General features: G+C 38.2%; 1 protein-coding gene across 1 annotated transcript in view; it reads left to right on the top strand.

The window, feature by feature from the left end:
- The window catches only part of NECAB1 (N-terminal EF-hand calcium binding protein 1), a 238,226-nt gene that overhangs the window by 200,966 nt on the left and 16,816 nt on the right, over positions 1 to 20,444 (top strand). Inside the window, exons 7-9 of the mRNA XM_069086671.1 lie at positions 5,905 to 6,026; positions 8,070 to 8,146; positions 14,019 to 14,072. Coding sequence (XP_068942772.1) covers positions 5,905 to 6,026; positions 8,070 to 8,146; positions 14,019 to 14,072 — 253 coding nt within the window. The remainder of the gene's footprint in view (positions 1 to 5,904; positions 6,027 to 8,069; positions 8,147 to 14,018; positions 14,073 to 20,444) is intronic.

The raw sequence follows: 20,444 nt of genomic DNA, 5'->3' as shown, positions 1-20,444 counted from the left end.
GTTGTCTCCATTGAAAGAAGAGTTGAGTCGTCAAATTCTTTGGAGACAGACCTGTACCCTTTGCCCTTGTATTTCAGGGTTCCCAGAACCCCTAGACCACAACATAAATATCAAGGGAAGTGTGCTTTCTGTTTTGTTTAGGATAGAACCTCAGGTTTCTCCCCACTTCAACCCACAGCCTTTCAAGCTACTAAAGTGATTTTTTGAAAGCATGGGTCTGACACCATGTCACTTCTGGACTCAGTAAATTCCAATGGCTCTTTATAACATGTAAGGACAAGTCTAAATTGTTTTGTTTGGTTTTTAAAGCTCATCATAAGCTGGTTCCTTCCTATCTTTCCCTTATATTTAACTCTCTCCATGTTCTCTGTGATTCAGCAACACTGTTCTCCTTGCTGTTCTTGCACACAATCTCATCTTGGAGCTGTGTGCCTTTTCACTGGATATCCCATACCCCCTGTACATACTCTCCCTCTTCACTTCCACTTTCTAGAGTTCTTCATTTTCTTCAAAACTCACTAAGGAGTTAGTTTATCTTCTCCACTAAGCCTTTTCCAATCTCTACCCCATCTCTTCCTTGCTGCTAGGGCATTCTCTCTGTCCTTACCTTCCATTTATGTGGTATATATTACATCTGTAATGATAATTGTTTAATATCAATTTAATAACCTCAATAAGGGCCAGAGTCTGAACTAATCAACCAGAGGAAGAGCCTGGACCTAACAGCTTCTTTGTTCTCTGAGTAAACTCAGAGAATACCTCTTTTTATGTCAACAAAGTCAGATGGGGCTGACTTTATGGCCATTAAGGATGAGAACCTTAACCTGAGGCACTAACTTGAGTAATAGGACTTTCTCTTAATATATTTTTGGATATATACTATGTTATGGCACGTTAATGGTAAAGAAAACACAGCTATCCTGAGTCATAATTTCAGTTGACACTTTGTGTCAACAAATACTCTTACTGTATTTACCACCTATTCAATTAAGAAAATTCCTTTCTCATACAAAGATTAAACATTTATGGAGATCACAAATTTGAGTGACACAGCCACCCTGAATTGGGATGGTTCTAAAATTTTAGAACCTTCTCATTTAAGCCTTCTCATTCCTTTGTTCAGGCAGTCAGATTTCCATACATGTTATGTATCCAACTAGCTTTAAGGGAATAAACAATATGGATTTACATATTACCTAGCCTGTTTGCCTCCTTTAACCAAACTTTCAGGTCGACAATTAATAGATGTTTGCATGTTGTCTCCCCTACTAGAATGTGAATCCTGTGTTTTTACCTCCCTTTAGGCTTAATCCCCAGGGTTTAGCACTGTGCCTGGTGAAGTATAGGCTTAATAAATGCTTGTGACTTGTTAACCAAATAAGATGAGATCTGATTAAATTTTTAAGTGGAGAGAAAGGAATGGATGGAGAGGGAGAGAATAAACACAAAGAGATAGGAAATGATCGATGAAGTAGGTTACTGAGGATAGCAGGTAGGAATGGAATCAGGAGTACAATTGTCAGGGTTAGGCTCAGCAAGGAGGAGAGCTACCTTTTTCTCTGAGACATAAGGGTAAAAAGAAAGGATGAGTGAAGACCTTGAGTGGCATTGATATAGAGAGTAGGGAAGTTGGAAAAGTTCTCATCCGAAGGCCTTGTTTTCAGTAAAAGAAGCAAAGCCTTCAGCTGAGGGCAAAAGCAACAGTGATAGAATTGGAGATTAAGGACCTGGAGGCTTAGAAGAGCCATTGAAAGGAATGAAATAGAAAATTAATCAAAGAAAAATAAAAGGACAGCATACATTTACATTAAATACAATCAATATTTTCCTAGTTTTCTTCCACATAGCTTAGTACCTCACTGGGGATTGCCCAGGGTTAGGATTTAGGAAAGAAAGAAATGCCAAAGAATAAAAGGGAAAAAAAAATTAAGAGTGGAGTGAACACTCATTTAAATACCTGACCAGGGGTTCCTGATTGGGTATTGAAGCATTGAGGCAGGACCAGAAGGATCGACTGGGAAAACTGGGAGGAGTCAAAGGACCTAGCACTGAAAGCAAAGAGTAGGTTTGTGGAAGTGAGGGTGTGGAAGGAAAGGAGGTTGTGTTCAGCAGAGAATTTCAGTGAAATAGTTCCAGGTGATGGATGGTGAGGTAACACACCTGAATGACTGAAGCTAAGGTGAGATGAGTGTCATGGTCAAGTGTATGGACAATGACACAACTGAAAGTAAAGAACATCACTGTACTAAAATAGCATTTAAAAGGTGGTATTTAATGATTCAGAGTCTGCTACCCTCATGCTTCCTTTTCAAATAGCAAAGCATACAAAATAGTTTTAGAAAAGCAAAAATAGCTAATTCTCGGCTCGCAAAAATGGGAAACAAAATGTCTTAAGGCACAATGAAACAGATTTCTCTTGCCTAATGAGAAAATAAGGCTTGTTCTATTGTCTCTTTTGTTCAGTAACTGGAATTAAAATGGGTTCTTTTTTAAGAGTCAAATCATGCAGCAGAGAAGAACAGTTTTTACATCTCAGGCCCTCTGGCCATAGACTGATGCCTTGATTTTCTGTGGCTACCTGCAGCACATTTGTGTTCCATAATAAACACCATGCAGAGATTTTTTTTTAAAGGAACAATGATTTTCCTTTGTTTTAGTCCCTAGGATGGCTTTGAGTTCATTCTCATTTGGTCACTGCCAGCAGCTGCATAGCAGCTGTGTTTAATGAGAGGGAACATAAAACAATATAAGTCCAGGGGAAATGAATAGGATTAGAGTAATGTTAATGACTTGTAGAAGCTTTCATTTTAGAGGTCACTGGCTCAAATATAGCTGGAATTGGAAGTAAAGAGCCATCTCAAGCTATTTGGTTATATAGAATAATTCTGTATTCATTCCTGAAAACTACAATCTCAGAGACTAAAGATCTTAGGTGAAAGGCCCATGGAAACAAGGAGAACAAAAGCAAGAAATTCACCTGATACGCAGAATAAAAAATCTCTTTGATCAAAGCCATTGGCAGAATTATTCTTCTGGCTACATCTGTTTAATAGTTCCCAGACTTCAATCTTGAATGGTGGTTAATACCATAGCTGGGATGAAAATAAAAGGATTTTGTACCAGATAAATTTGACCACCCCTGTCAGTCTCAGGAGTGGTATATTTTGAGTTGAAGCAATCGGAAAGAACATGAGCATTACTTATCACTCAGAAAGTTTATATCGAGGAAAATGGAATAGGGTAGAAGCAAATCATGAGGGATATAACATGAAACTTGGATTTGAATCCTGCTTCACTCACTTCTTGGCTATATATCGCTGGGCAAGTAACATATCCTTTCTGTGCCTCAGTTTCTTCATCTGTAAAATGGGAATAATAACAACACTTACCTCACATGGTAGCTACAAGGATCAAATGAGATAACATGTAAAATTTAAAGTGTCATATGAAAGTAAGCTACAGTACTGTTATCCCTGAAATAAGTCGTTATTAGAAACATTGAAAACTTTTCCAAGGAGTTAAGGAATGAAGCAAAGATGATTAATTTTTCTTCTTTTGTTTGATATAAGGGCAGCTAGGTGGAACAATGGATAGAGCACTTGGCTTGGAATCAGGAAGATGCATCTTCCTGAGTTCAAATCCAGCTTTAGATACTTACTAGTTGTATGACCCTAGGCAAGTAACTTAACTCAATTTGCCTCCATTTCATTATCTGGAAAATAAGCTGAAGAAAGAAATGGCAAACTACTCAAGTATCTCTGCCAAGAAAACCCCAAACACAGTCACAAAGAGTTGAACATAACTGAAATGATTGAACAACAATAACAAATTTAATGTAAATAATCAACAAAAATAAGAGTAAAGGAGTTTAATCACAATCTGAATGAAACATCTTTTGTGCACTGTAATTTCCAAAATATGAAGGGGGAAGGAATGGATATAATTGATCCCTTTATCACTTCCTAGCTTAGATGGGTATTCTTGTTTACTTAACACAGCCTTGTGTGGAATCAGGCAGAAATTGCCAAGCAAGAATATGGACAAATATGGCTTTTGTAGATATGTATAAAATCTAAGTAAGGCTTATATTTCCTTAGTTTAAAGCAATAAAAGGAATATTTTGGTAACTGGTATCAGCAACTATTAATGCTCGTAGAAAATTTAATGATTTCTGAGGTCACAGAAAATCTTTTCACATCTTTAGCCTAAATGTTTGAAACTGAACTGCATCAGTGGCGTTTATACCATGAATAGTGCATGCATGGGTATAGTAGAAAGGACACTGGCTCTGGAGCCAGGAACACCTGGCTTTGAATAATGGCTCTGCTGTTTGAGGTAGGTCACCTGTGCAACCTCTGGCAAGTCTCCTCTTCCATCTGTCCTCCTCCTCAGTTTTCACATTTTTGAAATGGAACACTGGAACCAAGATTCTTAAGATCCCTTCTGGCGCTAATTCCTATGATATACACATGTTATTCTGTGATTGGTCAGTTTTTGTCTTTCATTTCATGATCATACATGTATGAATGTATACATGTAATATATTACATATATATTGATTTTTTATTTCACAAGTCATACATTAATAAATAATTTTGATAACAGATTTTTTTCTTTATTTTTCAACAAAACCACTGAATCTTGCGCCTTAGGTCTATGTGCAGTTCCTTTTCTTATGTCTCTGGAGGCCACTTAGAAAACAGCAATTCTCTTTCCAGACCTCTTTTCCCTTGAACAGACAATCGCTGTCAGAAAATACATTTTTTAAAATGTTAGTATTCCTTTTTTTTCTTTTTTATATATATTTTATTTTTCCCCAATTACATTAAAACAATTTTAAAACATTGTTTTTAAATTTTGAATTCCAAATTGCATCCCTCCCTCCCTTCAACCCTCCCTGAGGAGGTAAGTAATCAAATATAGGTTATACATGTACAATTATGTGAAATATTTCCATATCAGTCATTTTGTACAAGAAAGAGTTAGTATTCCTATAGGATCTTAACATGCTAGAACTTGAAGCAGAAACAAATAAGATGAAGTTTAATAAAGATAAATGAAAAGTCTTACTCTCATTTAAAAAAAAATCAGCCTCAGGTACAAGTTGGTGAAGGATGGTGAGACAGCATGACATATATATCATATATAGACAACAGTTCATCTGAAAAAAAAAAAAACCTTGGAGATCTGGTGACAGTACTGTAAGCTTAATCTGAGTCAATAATGCAACAAGGCAGCCAAAAACAACCAACCAAAATAAATTAATATAATTCTGGTATGTAATCTGGGTATTAACTACAATAGGTATAGCTTCTGGTAATCCAGTAATCAGGAGCTAATTGATCAAATCCCATTTGGAGCATTATGTTCTGGGTATCATGGTTGGAAAGGGCATTGATAATCTAGAGCAACCATGAGGGCATTCAGAATGGAAAGCGGCTTCCAATCCATAATTTTTGAAAATGAAGGGTTCCGGGGTGTTTATCTTAAACAGGAACAGACTAGAGGAGATCATGAAAGTTGTGTACAAGTATTTGAAGTGCTGTCCTGTGGAAAAGGGATTTAGAACCCTTTTCAATTCCAGAAGGAAGAATCAAAATCAATAGGTATAAACCACAAAAAAGCAAATTCAGGGTTCAAATAAGAAAATCTAAAAGTGAGGTGGGATGCCTTGGAAGATATGGGTTCTCAGACACACGGTTTAATGACCACTTTTCAATTATGTTGCAAATGAAATTGGGGGGGGGGGGGATTGGGGGGTAGGCTAGAAGAATGAGCTCTAAAAGACCCTGAAGTCTTCTCAGACCTGGTCAACTAGAAGACCCTGAGGTACCTTCAAATTCTAAAATTCTGTGATTCTGTGAAGCTGACATGAAGATTCACTCTTTCTCTTTTTGGTTAAAGGCAAGGCCCAACCAAACCAGAAGTCCTGTCAATTCCGTGGCCTGGCAAACGATCCAGTCGCAGAGTCCAGAGACACAGCAGCTTCTCTCCCAACAGCCCTCAGTTTCATACAGGTGGCCCAGGTAAAGAAGGTGACATTTCTGACTTTCTCTGCTGAGTAGTTGTTCTACAAATGAAGCTGAATGAGATAATGAATACTGAGCATAAAGCCATCTCTAGAGAGAAGGGTGGTGACCCTGGTCATGTACTTTGGAGGATCCTGATCAGCTACAGCTCCATGGTGGCTGAGAAGGGGGTGTGGTTCTGCCAAGGATCCTAATAAGTAAGTGAGGCTCTATCAGTAAACAGCTAGCTGGTAATGGGGAGGGGGGAACCCAAGTGAGAGAAAACAAAGAAGCAGGGATGACAATCTACCCTAAACTCATATCAGGGCAGCGAAGTGGTATAATGGATAAAGAACCAGGCTTAGAGTCAGGAAGACTCATCTTCCTGAGTTCAAATCCGGCCTCAGACACTTACTAACTGTGTGACCCTGGGCAAGTCACTTAACTCTGTGTGCCTCAGTTTCCTCATCTGTAAAATAAGCTGGAGAAGGAAATGGAAAATTACTCCAGTATCTTTGCCAAGAAAACCCCAAATGGGAACATGAAAAGTTGGGCATGACTGAAAAATGAGTAAACAACAACATTGGACCTCAAAGTTGGAAGGGACCTCAATCAATCCATAGCTGACCAAGAATTCAACTACAGTATTCCTAGCTGTGGGATCCCGGGCAAATTGCTTCACCTCTCTCAGTCTCAGTTTTCTGATCTGTAAAATGGGACTGATAATAGCCTCTACCTCACTGAATTGATATGAAGACCAAATGAGTTAACACAAGTAAAGCATTTGCAAACCTTAAAGCAATATATAAATGCTAACTATTATCATTCCCAACAAATTATCATCAAGCCTTCTCATGAATAACTCCAACAAAAAAGGAACTCACCACTCTTGGAGACAGCCCAATCCACCATTATATAGCCCTAATTATTGCGAATTTTTTTCATACATTAAGGATAAATTTACTTCATCAACTTCCACCCGTTGCCCCTCACTCTGCCCTGTAGGCCAAGCAAAACAAATATAATTTCTCCTGTATTCAAATGCTTAGCAATGATGATAATACCTCCCATTTATATAAGGATTATCTAATTTTATCCTGTGAGTAATTGCTGCATTCCAGTTTTATAGAAAAGGAAACTGAGACTTGGGGAGAGGAGGGATTAAACACCAAAGGGTCAGGCATATCTGTTGATGTCAAAATTATAATTTTACTCATCCTATCTCTATGTTCTTTGCCTTGTGAATTTTTCTAAAAGTGCACTCTGCCAATTGGCCCAGTTTAGTGCCTTAAGGTATTTCTACATTCCAGTCTTTCTGTTAAGGGACTTTTCTTGTCTAGAATCACACAATTAGTGAGCATTTTAAGCAGTATTTGAACCCAGAGTTTCTTGACTTAGTCCAGTTCTCTATCACACCTTCCCAGTTATAATGATGAGTATCATGTCTCCTCAAGTCATCTTCATTTCCTTCAACTTGTCCCTGCCCGGGCATAGTTGCCAGGCTCCTCATTACTCTTTCCTTTCTCCCTGAAAAACTCAAAGCCGACACAGTCAGTTTTGAAGAAAAGAATCTCACAAATTATCCCAACAGGAGAAATGTGCCTAGGAAAATTAGTAACCCAGCAAGCACATGCTCCTCCTATTCTAATTATACATGGACTATTGAGTTAATTTAGGGCAGGTAGGTTGCTCAGTGGATAGAGCACCTGGCTGGGAGTCAGGAAGATCTGAGATAAAATCTGACCTCAGACACTTACTATCTGTGTGACCCTGGGCAAGTCATTTAATCCCATTTGCCTCAGTTTCCTAATCTGTAAAATGAGGGGGAGAAGAAAATGACAAATCACTTCAGTGTCTCTACCAAGAAAACCCCAAATGGGGTCACAATGAGTCAGACGTGACTGAAGTGAATGAACAACAAAAAGTGAGTTAACTTAATCAGATACACTGAGTTCTTCCTTCAACGTAAAAGAAAAAGTCTCAGCTCTTTCAGTATTGCTACTCTGCTTGAAGTTTAGATGTGTGTGTAGCAAACTGTCATCATGATTTGTCTTCCCCAAGGCCTGTTAGAGGAAGACAGCCAGTGGATGACCCAGATAAACAGACTCCAGAAGCTAATTGATCGGCTGGAGAAGAAGGTGAGTACTGCCTTTTATCTTTTCCTCTGCTTTTTGTGTTTGCTTTCCGTCCTGAATGCTGATCATTGCGCTGTGAACACCGGAGCTTTCAGGATACCAGGGAAAGCAGCCCATCGAGGCAGTACAGCCCTCCCTGATTTAACTGAGGATGCTCTGGGTGTGTGCACACATGTATTTACTAAAAATTATAGTATTTTCAATCAAATGCTGTGTTGGGAGTCAAACAAAGCCAGTGCACTGCCTAAGGTCCTATTTCGTAGCTTATCAATGAATAATAGTAATAATGTAAATAATATTTACATAGCATTTTAAATCTGGCAAATCACTTGATATTATTTCATTTAATCCTTAACGTCTTGCTTTCTACTTATATTTGTACTTCCAGAACAGTATAATGCTTAGCACATAGGGAATGCTTAATAAATGCTATTTTTTTAATCCTCACTACAATCTAGAAGATAAAATTATTATTATTATTCCCATTTTACAGTTAGGAAACTGAGGCTTAGAGAAGTGGAATGATTTGCCAGAGGGGACTTTCAAGAGAAAGTAAGGAAGGTCCTCAGCATGTTGGGTGAAATCCCTATGGTAGATTCATGAAAGGATATGGACAAGAAAGGCAGGCTTCAAATATTCAAATGGAGCTATGTTGTTCTTTTTTAAAAATTTTATTTATTTACTTTTAGTTTACAACATTCAGTTTCACAATCCCTTGAGTTTTACATTTTCTCCCCCTTCCTTTCCTCCCCCCTCCCTCATGGTGGCATGCAATCAAATATAGGATCTACAAATAACTTCACATTAAACATTAGTCAGGTTGTAAAGAAGGATTATATCCAATGGAATGAACAAAGAGAAAGAGGAAACAAAACAAAACTCCAAAGAGGGAGAGAGCAAGCAGTCTGCTTCAATCTGCATTCAGACTCTGTATTTCTTTCTCTGGATGAGGATATCTCTTTCCATCGTGAGTCTTTTAGAGTTGTCTTATAACCTTGCATTGATGAGAGCTCTCCTCACTCAGCATCAGTTTACATAAGTCTCTCCAGGTTATTATGAAGTCTGTCTGCTCCTCATTTATTATAGCACAATAGTATTCCATTACATTCATATACCACAACTTGTTCAGCCATGGCCCAATTGATGGGCATCCCCTTGATTTCCAGTTCTTTGCCACCACAAAAAGAGCTGCTATAAATATTTTTGTACATGTGGGTCCTTTTCCCACTTCTTTGATCTCTTTGGGATACAAGGACCTATGTTGTTCTGTACCATAATACAGATAACAGCCCAACCATGCCTGAAGATCCCAGGCCCTTCCATAAGTCTGCCACAGTTATTGACATGTAGAGACTTTGGTTTTTAAAAATGTTTTAATTGTCTTTAGAATTCTATCATGTGATTCCAGATAATTAATAGTGCAAAACAGATCTTTATAAACCAGAATATACAATATATTATCATGCCATAGCGTAGCCTCCAATAAGTTTTAGTAAGAACAGTCTCTTATAAATCAATCATTTATAGGTATTTGTGTACAATGCAGTGGGGCTGGGGGGAAGGTATAAATATGTTTGGTACATGGTCTCTGCCTTCAATGACCTTATATGTTATTTGAAAGAGGTAAGATACAATTACATGGAAAGCTATTCACCTAGAATGAGATATATTTTGGGGCATAGAGAATGTAGGAATTTGTTTTGTTTGACTCTGCATATGGATCCTTAAAAGAGCTTAAAGTTTAGATCAGACCAGAGGAAGATGAACATAAAGGTTCAGAAGCAACTGGCAAGGAAGATCAATTAACCTTCTAGAGTAGCAGGAGATGAGAATAACTGAGGCCAGAATATGTAGAACCAGGTACTGAGGAGCCATTAAATCTTTTTGAGGAGGAAAGTAACATAACCATATGAAAGTTAACCTGGTGACAGTGTAGAAGCCAGACTGAGAAGTGAAAGACATTTAAAGACTGTTAAGCAAACAAACAAGAGACAGTCTGAGTGAACTGATAGAGGCCTCAGTGCACATCTTAGCCTTGAGAATGTAAAGGAAAGGGCACATTTTGAAGAAATAAGCAATGGAAATGAATGATTGATTAGATATGGAGACTAAAGAATGGAAAGTATCAAATATATAGTATGGAAAGTATATGTATATATAGTATATATATATATATATACTATAAATATATATAAATATACTATATATATAGTATATATGTATACTATATATATATCTATATATAAAAAATATATAGAATGGAAAGTATCAAATATAGTTGATGAGTCTAGATGATTAGGATATCGGTGGTAATAATATCAGTTAAACTAGCAATACAGAAGAGACAGGTGATTTGGGAGGAAAGATGATAGTTTAATATGAGTTTGGGGTAACAGCAGGATATCCAATTGGAAATTTATAGTAGGCAGTTAAAGATATAATACAGTAGTTCAGGAGAGAGGTCAGGATTGGAGATACACATTGGAGTCACAACTATATAAGGCTGAGAGTCTAAACAATAAGAATAAACAGGATCTTTGAGGAAGGGGGTTTTGAAAGAATGGAACAAAGGACTGAGGAGTGAGTCTTTGGAAATTGTCGATAAAAAGTGTGCCCAAAAGTATGCATTCCCATCTACTCCTCACATGTTGAAATCATATTCTTCTCATCCTGGAGCAAGTATCTAACTCACAAATTTCTTCTAATCACTTGTCCACTCTCCATGTCTAATTAAGAATATTCTAACAGAAATTGTTCAGAAATTGTTTTCTGGTATTAGAAGACACAGAAATTCAGAACACCAGAACCATGTTTCATTTCCCATTTCAGACCAGGGGATAAATACAATTAGTTCATCTTCATTAATTTCAGGAGCATACACATCTTTGCAAACTCACCTTCGTTTAGGTACCTAAAAATAAATTACACATTTGTTTTAAGAAAAAATCCTCTAACCTAGGAAGTGTTTTCTTCTTTTTCTAATTTTTAATTCTTTAAATAGATAATATTGTCACACTTCACATTTTTAAAATTGTCCCTTTTCTTTTGTTCTTTTGTAAGAATTTCACTTTGAGAAATATGCCCAGAAAATGTGCAGAAAGTAGATTAAGTGGTTTCTACCATGGGTCTCTTGCTATAAGGGTTTCTGTATGGGATATCTCTTGGACTGAATAGATAAGTCAATATCCTTTCAGATTTTTCCTTAATTTTATTTTGTCCTGTGCTGAACCAGGCTTTTCCACAAGAACAACTTAATTTTCTGTCATTGAATAAGCATATTTTACTTCCATGCTGATTCACCTTATTTGCTGACATTATGTGCATGCTGTGATAGCCCTTTTAAAAAGGTGTTCCTGTAGAGTGTTGCATCAAGCACCCCAGTGTCCCCAGGGTGCCTGCTCACACAGGTTCTTGGATCTGCTTTGTTAAAGGAAAGCAACTCAAAATGGGTTAACAAGCTTACTTTAATCAGTCAGACATATATCATTTACCTTGTTCAGGAGAAAAGGTCAGCACCCTGAACCTCAAAGTATACAGGCATAATTATCAAGACAGAAACATCAAGTAGACAGATTTCCAAACTGTCCAACCATTACATCCATACCCAGTCAACATCTGGGTTTCCACATTCTGGGTTTTTCAAAGCCGGGGGACTCTCTCAACAACAGCTTCCCAGAATTCTGATCAAATCACAGAATACTTCTCAAAGTGAGTCCCAAAACAAAGCTACACATCAGGGCTTATATAGCCTTCTCCTGGCTCAGAGAATGTAACAACCTTATTGACTCACTGGCCAATCAAGAAGTATCTACTGAAAAACAAGCCTCCCTCCCCAGGCTTCAGGTGCACTTTAGCCTAGGGGCAGGGAAGATCTTTAAATCTGCATTTCCATTACATAGAGGGACACAAGCTCTCTTTCCTCACCAATGAGCTTTTGTGGTGGCCCTTGCATCTTAAGACTATGGCCTAACACTGCACAGATGAACAAAATGAACCTTTCCAAACTTACTTTCTATAATGCACATGTTGCCATCAGTCATTTCTTACTTCTAGCCCTCTACTCTCCAAGCACAGGCAGGAAGACCACTTAGCATGTTGTGAAAGTATTCCCTCTTAGGTACATGCTGGACTACATGGCCACGGAAGACCCTTCAAAATCTGAGATTCTATAACTGTGAAGATGTAACTGGTCTTCACAGCATCAGCTACTAGTCTCAGCTATGCGTAATGGAACTGCAATACTAAATTTACACGGGCCAGGTTCACTCACGAGCACCTTTACACATCTCACTGTTTTGGGTGCCTTGATTGCAAATGTTTTGGCTGTGTCATACCAGAATGAAATACAAGATTTGCTCCGATGTACCTATGATTTTATTGATGTGGATACTTCTTCACACAACACAGATTACAATTCATTTGTGTCTTCTCGTACATATGCAACTCTCATACTTATCTTCTCGTACATATGCAACTCTCATACTTATCTTCCCATGCATCCATAAATGGGAATCTACCAATGTACTGGGCGTCTTCCTCTAGTTGTCTCAACATCTCAACAACCAATGGACCCCACAAATCATACAATGATTATCACTCACGTTTCCTATATGGCTATTTTTCCCTCAATTACATAATTTTGATGACATGCTTCATTTGAATTGGGTCACAACCTACTCAAATTTACTATGTATCTTTCCATTGCCCTTTGGGTGACCTTCAAGATCAAGTCTTGTGGTATTCCATAACTTGCAGCCAGATACTATTACCAGAAGAATCTTGCTATTTAAAAGAGGATTCTGTTTCATGGAGTGGCTTGGGGTCATCAAAAGAAATGTGCAGTTTCTAAAGGACATCCAGGCCACTCTTCTATTCATTCAACTTTAGGTCTGACTGATTGTCCATTTGTAGTCACTAAGATTCAAGTGCACAAGATGTTTGTTGGACCACTGTTCCTTGGCAGACATAGAGCCAAAGCCCTTCCATCTTGGTAGGACTTGCCTGAGTTTATGCTTAGCTAACACAGCTTTTAATAATTAATCCAGGGTCAACTACATGCCATGAGGAGTCATTGGAACACTTTAGTGGAAGAATGTCTTCCTTTAGCTTATAAATGAGTGAAAAGTTCCACGTTCAAACAGCCTAATATCAGTATGTCTCATATATCTTGAGATTATAAGATTTCTGTTTCATTTGTTAAGCACCTACAAACTGTGGTGCACTGACCTAGGGACTGGTGACACATAGTCTGCCCTTCCTGATAAACATAGTTCCCTGACTTTATGGAGTTTATAATTTAGTAGAGATCCATATACACAAATAGTTATATATGATGCAATTTGAAATGTGATTAAGTACAAAGAAAAGGTCAACCAGAAAGGGATGAGAGGCTGGAGAATCAGGGAGGATTTCATGGAGAAGGTGGCATCTAAGCTGATTACTGAAGGAAGAAACCTGGAAGGAATCAATTTTAGAAAATGAGGACAGTCTGTCTTTCTTTTTGTTGTTGGCCAATCATTTTTCAATCATGACTAACTCCATGTAACACCATTTGGGGGTTTAAAGGTGAAGATACTGGAAGAGTTTGCATTTCCTTCTCTAGCTCCTTTTACAGATGAGAAAACTGACACAAATAGGGTTAAGTGACTTGCCCAGGAATACACAGCTAGTTAGTGTCTGAGGCCAGATTTGAACTCAAATCTTCCTGACTCCAGATTCAGTGGTCTGTCCACTGCATCACCTTACTGGAAGAAATCCAGAAACAAGTAGTAGCACTGACTCCCAAAAGATTTTTCAAATGAATAATCTTATTCTTTTTATTTAAGTGCTAATCCTCTGGGCTATGTGATTTTTTTTTCTTTCTTCTAACTATAAGGACCTAAAGCTAGAGCCTCTGGAAGAAGAAATTTATGAAGGAAACACTAAATCAGTAAGTACACTATTTTCAATTCAAGAAATGTCACAAACATTCACTTTGCATGCATGACTTAACTCATTCCCATGAACTTGTTTGTCTCAGTCTAAAACAAGATTGGAAGAGTGTGTGCACTATGAATCTGAAACATGTTTGTTTCATCCATGCCTCCTTAGGCAGTTATTGCTAAAGGCTGACCTGTGGAAGAGCATGTGAATGAAGAAGAAACGATTTATATGCCTAGGGAAGTGAAGCTGTCCGGCCACAGTGGCACCACTTCATGCAGAGAGCTAGGAAGACAGATGAAAGAATCATAAATGTTAAGTTTTAAGAAACTCCAGGGGTCATGTTTTTAAACCCAGAAGTTCTTACCTTTTTTTGTATCATGAACCCACTTAACAGTCTGTTGAATCTTGTATATCCCTTCTCAGAATGTTTTTAAATTCATAAAATTAAAAAATATAAAATGCATATTATAATATAAAATATATTCAGTTATGCTAAAGTATTTTTACTAGGGCATTGTCTCTTTAGGACCCTCAAATGCCTGCCTGCCATTACTTAATGACCCCCAAATCCTCTCCCGTGTCATAAGAGGTCCACTGGGGTCTTAGGTGGTCTGAGCCATCTCAGTCTGACATATTGGTTCCCCATTGTTAATGTCTAAGTAAATAAGGGCCAAATAACCACAGTGGGGCTGCAGGTCTGACTAGTGATAAAGTCAAAACTACAGCTTTGTTTGTCAGTGTTGTGGGGGATTACTTTGTAGCAGAAGGCTTAATTTTTCCAGATTCTATGCACATAGCACCATAACATAGCTGTGTGCATTAGAAAGTACAAGAATCACATTCAGAGTTAGTTGGGGTTTGAGGATGGAGGTGATATTTAAGCACCTCTTTAGGGAAGCCTATGAGATTCAGCCAAGTCAGCTCCATTCACAAAAACCAGATGGAACAGTCCCTGAAGTGCTCTGTGTAAATAGCATCTCCATGATTATTAGAGAGGAGGACGAACTTTCACACTGTTTAGTTAAGGAAATATTGAAAATGGGAGCCTGGGGAAGGGAGAACTATAGGCTTTTTAAGCCACAATATGTTATCTAGCTACGAAGTCTTAGCAGGCAGCTATGGACACAGCTATCCAGCCTTGTTCCTGGATCCTGAGTGACATGAGAGGAGATAGAAAAGACAAGTAAATGAAAAGGCAAAACCCAGTGGAGGTGCTAGAGGACAGAGAGGTTCTTGAAAAGGGTTAGGAAAAATCCACACAATGTAGGAAATGCTTAATGGAAAAAGAATGGGGTCTCTTCCTTCTTTTCAGCTAAGGTTCCTACTTTTTTTTCAGATTTTTCTGAGTTTAGTCATCTGTTTAAAAAAATCAGCTTTTCTGTCTTCCTTACTGTGTCCTTGTAAGACAAATAAACACTAGCACACAGGATGGCTGCTAGCCCAGGTTCACTCTTCATCTGGTCAGACAGGAAAGACACTAAGAAGGGGTTAACAATCTTACTTTATTCTAATCTAGTTTTCTTAGAGGAGGGTTGCTGATAATGGGAGGACAACTCCCACAGCATTCCCTAATCACCCTTCTCATAGGGGCCGGCGAGAAGTGGGGGCAACTACCCCTACATCTTGATGGGGTCAATCAAGTCAGGTACAGCTTGTGGATCCCCCTAAATCTCCTCAAGCCTCACGGAGGCTGGTTGAAGCAAACACAGATTCCCCCTGAGCCCTGATGGGGGCCGATCAAGGCAGGTACGACATTCCAGCTTGTGCATTCAACCCTAAGGTTCATCCTAAGCTTCAATGGGGGCCAGCTGAGGCACACACGGCATTTGTGCATTCAGTCCTAAGGTTTCCCATTCACTGAACAGTGCCCACCTGCTTCATAGGGGCAACAGACAAAGAAGGCATTTTGCCAGCCATGGCCTTACAAGTTTACATCACCCCTCCCTGCATCTCACTGTGCAGACACAGAAGATGTTTATATTATTTATCATTATATAATGCTTTGTAAGTGTGGTGATGTTTTGAACCATAACTGTGGGAACTCATATATAATACTTGGGAACAAGGGATTGTTATGGCTATGGATCCTGGGAAACCAAACTTAAGAAATAATAACAAAAATCCACTTTACACCCACTAAAATCCACCTTGCTTACAGTCCTGCTTTCACCAGGATGGATACAGGGATATAGAAACAAAATGTCATGTCCTTCTTCTCTATTTTTGCTCCACCATCACCATCACCACCACCACTATCATGGACACAATTCTCTCCCTATTTCTCCTTCCTGATTTCTTCCATCTTTTAAAGCAGGCATTCTTTACCTGGGGCCTCTTAAACATTTTCCCCAGTATTTGATAATATATTTTAATATAATTGGGTTCCTTTATAATCCTATGTTTTTTATTTTATACATTTAGAAACATTCTGAAACTGTCATTTTGTGCTGTAACACACAAAAAGGTTAAGAATTCCTGTTTTAAAGATTGTTTTTCTTCCAGAGTATTTCTCTAGTTTATCCTAATCTCCATTGTGTGTGTTTGTGTGTGTGTCTGTTTTTTCTTCTTTTGACTTTCTAGCTTCTCTTGATCACACTGTAAAAGTCAATCAATAAGAATTTATTAAGAGTCAGGCAATATGCCAGGTATGCACTAGGTGCAGGGAATACAAATAGGAAAAGTGAGATAGACCTTACCCTCAAAGAACTTATATTCTATTTTTTTAATCTATATTCTAAGAATAGCAGTCCTGGGGTTCAATTACAAGATGAAATGGAAGATCCTTCTATTTACTCGCCAATACTAAATGTCATGTTCTGGCTGCCATTTTCTCCAAACATTGCTCTCAAGTCTGAACCCTCCCATGAAATAAAAGAGGGCCCTGTCAGACCAAGATGCCTTTTAAATAGCCATGTAAATGGTAAAAAGTAAAAGCTCTTTTAAACTCAAATTGACTGAGCTATGCATGTATTCCAGAGCACAGGGAACCTTGAGAATCCAGAGGAGCATTACTTCTAGATGACTTCTCTTTTTAATACTATAAAGACTTGTTGTGGCATTACTGCAACTGGAAGCTTGGAGAGGGCCAAGTATTAATTGTAATAAGAACAAAGGCAAAACACTTTAAATACAGAACATTTTATTTAAATTTTTTTTCAGAATGGAAATTACCTTGTCCACAGAATTCCTACTTTGTTGTTTCACTCTGGCATAGAGGCAAAATTGGGTTCTCAAAGTCAATGTCAGTGGAGTAGAAATTCTGGCAGTTCCTCTGAAGCTAGAAAGGTTTCAAATGTGGTAATGGGAACAGGCTGCACCTGCTACTCAAAGACCAGCATAACTAAGGACAGAGAGGTTCATTACCAGCAGATTGGCCACCACCAGGTGACTGTGACCCACAAAACAATAAAAAAAATAAAATGGATTCCATGTCTGCATGACTCTCTCATCTGTAATGATGGAGTGGCAGAGAAGTTAGACAAGAGTACTAAAAAAATCTTAGTTTTTTGACTATTGTTGGTGTTATTAAATCATTTCAGTCTTGTCCAACTCTTCATGACCCCACTTGGGGTTTTCTTGGCAGATACTGGAGAGGTCTTCCATTTTCTTCTCCAGCTCATTCAACAGATGAGGAACTGAGGCAAAGAGGATTAAGTGACTTGCCCAGCTAGTGAATGTCTCAGGCTAGACTGGAATCTTCCTGACTGCAGGGCCAGCGCTCTATCTGCTTCACCACCTGGCTGTCCCTTTTTCATCATAGGAACACTCATTATTAGCATATCAACTATAAGGCCTTTTCCCAACAAACTGATATACTCTTGGAGAAACTGAGTCCATGTCTATTAGTTGCTTTATTATGTGAAATCCTAAGACACAAAGAAGATGCTGTTAAAATTTCCAGGCTTCTTATGCTTCGTTCCCCTCTCAGCTGTGTCTGATTTTCCCAGACTTTGCCACCATGCCCCTTAGTGCAGTGCCTGGCACACAGTAAGCAACAGATATTTTGCCTATCTGCCTTCTTCTCAGTTAGTGTGGACACACTTGGGTTGTATTGTGTTATGGAAAGGGGGCATGAATTTTATAGGAAAGGACAAGGTCTCATTCATATACATCTGACTGGTTTCCGACCTCTGTTTTCATCAGATGTTAGGCATCAATTAGTTACAAAGAGGGAAGTTTTCAGCATGAAAGATTTCAAATTTTGAGGATTCCAGAGAAAAGACAAGGTAGGTTTACCAGGCAGGAAGACAAGGCTTATCTAGAGCAAAAATAGTCTAGGGCTGCAAGAGAGGTTAGGCCCAGAAAAAACAAGAAGTTGTTCTGATACCACAAGTTATATATGAGAAATGGCAAAAAAAAAAATAAAAAATCATCAAGGACATATATCACCAGAAAAGGAGATGAGCTAGTCATGTAGTAAAAATGAGGGATGACAGGTGGATAGAGTTAAGTGTGACCCCAGCTAATTGTGAAACATGAAAGCAACCAGAAATGTCTTCAGTACTAGCTTGCTATTATTATTCCTCACTGATAGTTTCACCTAAAAATCTTATAGTTTAATTTTTAGAAATAATTTTGATGGATTAAAGACCACGTAGGTACTATATCTTATCTTCAACATCTTATTTTTTTTAAGTTATATTTTTTTTTCAAAATTGAGTCTTGTTTTGAGGTGCTAAGGAGAGGAAGAGGGGAATGTATTCAGGGAAAAAAAGGGGGTTTTCATTTTTCTGTGTGTTCACAAGCAACTGAACCACATTAAAGCTAAGAAAAAATAGAGCTTACTATTGCAAAAGTGTGTTTGTAAGGTTTGTTGCCACTATTTCATTTATTTCTCTCAAAAAGTCTTTGAACACATACTGTTTTCCCCACACTATTGAGGCTCAGCAAGATAATAAAATAGACAAAAGGTAATCTGAATGTCTAGGACTCAAAGAAGCTGAACTATGGCCTTGTAAATGGGTAGAGTAGGCCATCACCTGTATGGTATGATTTGATTTCCCAATATTCCCCTTCCCCCAAATAGCTGCCCAGCCAAGTATGATGTTTTCTTTCAGAAATTGCACTGTTAAAAGATTTACTCCCTGGGTCAAACATTATCTACCACGAAATCTTATTTAAAATGAAAATATTCCATAGAGTGCTGGACCTAGAGTCAGGAAGACTCATCTTTGTTAGTTCCAATCTGGCCTCAGACATTTACTAGCTGTGTGACACTCTTGGCAAGTCACTTCACTCTGTTTGCCTCAGTTTTCCTCATCTGTAAAATGAGCTGAAGGAGGAAATAGCAAACCACTCCAATATCTTTACCAAGAAAACCCCAAATGGGGTCACAAAGAGTCTGACAGAACTGAAAAATGACTCAACAACAACAATTTATTGAATCACTTCCCTGACAAGAGAAACCAAGCTAAAGGCCCCAAGGAAGAGGGCACTATATGAAATGAGAGAAAGGGTCACAGAAAATAGAAATGGATAAATTTTTGTCATGAGTAGCACAAGTGGGATAATCAGGCCTTCATATGATGGTCCTCTGTTTGTGGGGAGCCAAAGAGGCCTGATCTAGGACTCAGATAAAAATATCAACAGTGTGCTCTAAAAGAAATCCTTTGAGATGAGGCTTTTTTGTTAAGCTTGCTCCTGGGGCTTTTGATATGGGCTACATTTAAAAGGATGTTATTCATCTAGATGACAAATCCTTATTAAATTATCCATTCTGTGCTACTTTTAGGATATGACAGACTAAGATAATGATAAGAAAACTTGAGTCCAATTCCTTTGTCTGATTGCTCTATAAAAACCTTGTCCTAAGAATCAATAAACGGAGTTCTTCCTTGAATCACTCAAATGGCCTGGTTTCATTCTCATCCACGTCTCTGACCATGCTTAGTGCTGGACACTGAGCAGCTCGCAGCATCTGTTGTTATAAAAACTATCATTATGTCAATATACTGGTGACTTTCACAAGTTCTTCACTATTAATAATTTCATGTAACACAGGTCCTCTATAAAAATAGCTAACATTTATATAGTGCTTTAAGGTTTGTAACATGCTATGTACTTTCATGCATCATTTTGTCATCACAGCATCCCTGGAAGGTGGGTGCTGTTGTTATTCCCATTTTATAGGTCTTGAAGAAACTGAGACTGAGAGAGGTGGAGTGAGGCAGGATTTTCCCAAGCCCAAGCCCTACACGCTTATTCACTCTGCCACCTTGTTGTCTAATCTAATGCAATGCTACCTTGCAAAGGGTCTATTGTCAGGGGGCTACTATATAAATTAGCATTACTAATTAGTTAGGAAAATAAGTTTGGGAATTTTATGAGTCAAAACATTCCAGAAGTGTGCAACAAGTTAATTTTAAAAGATGATCTGGGG

The sequence above is a fragment of the Petaurus breviceps genome, unplaced genomic scaffold, assembly GCF_028583685.1.
Source record: "Petaurus breviceps papuanus isolate PSGF00001 unplaced genomic scaffold, PetGlider_PUasm1.0 179, whole genome shotgun sequence".
NCBI classification, from domain to species: domain Eukaryota; kingdom Metazoa; phylum Chordata; class Mammalia; order Diprotodontia; family Petauridae; genus Petaurus; species Petaurus breviceps.
Note: the sequence above shows the minus strand (reverse complement) of the source record. Positions and strands in the feature narration are given on the sequence as shown.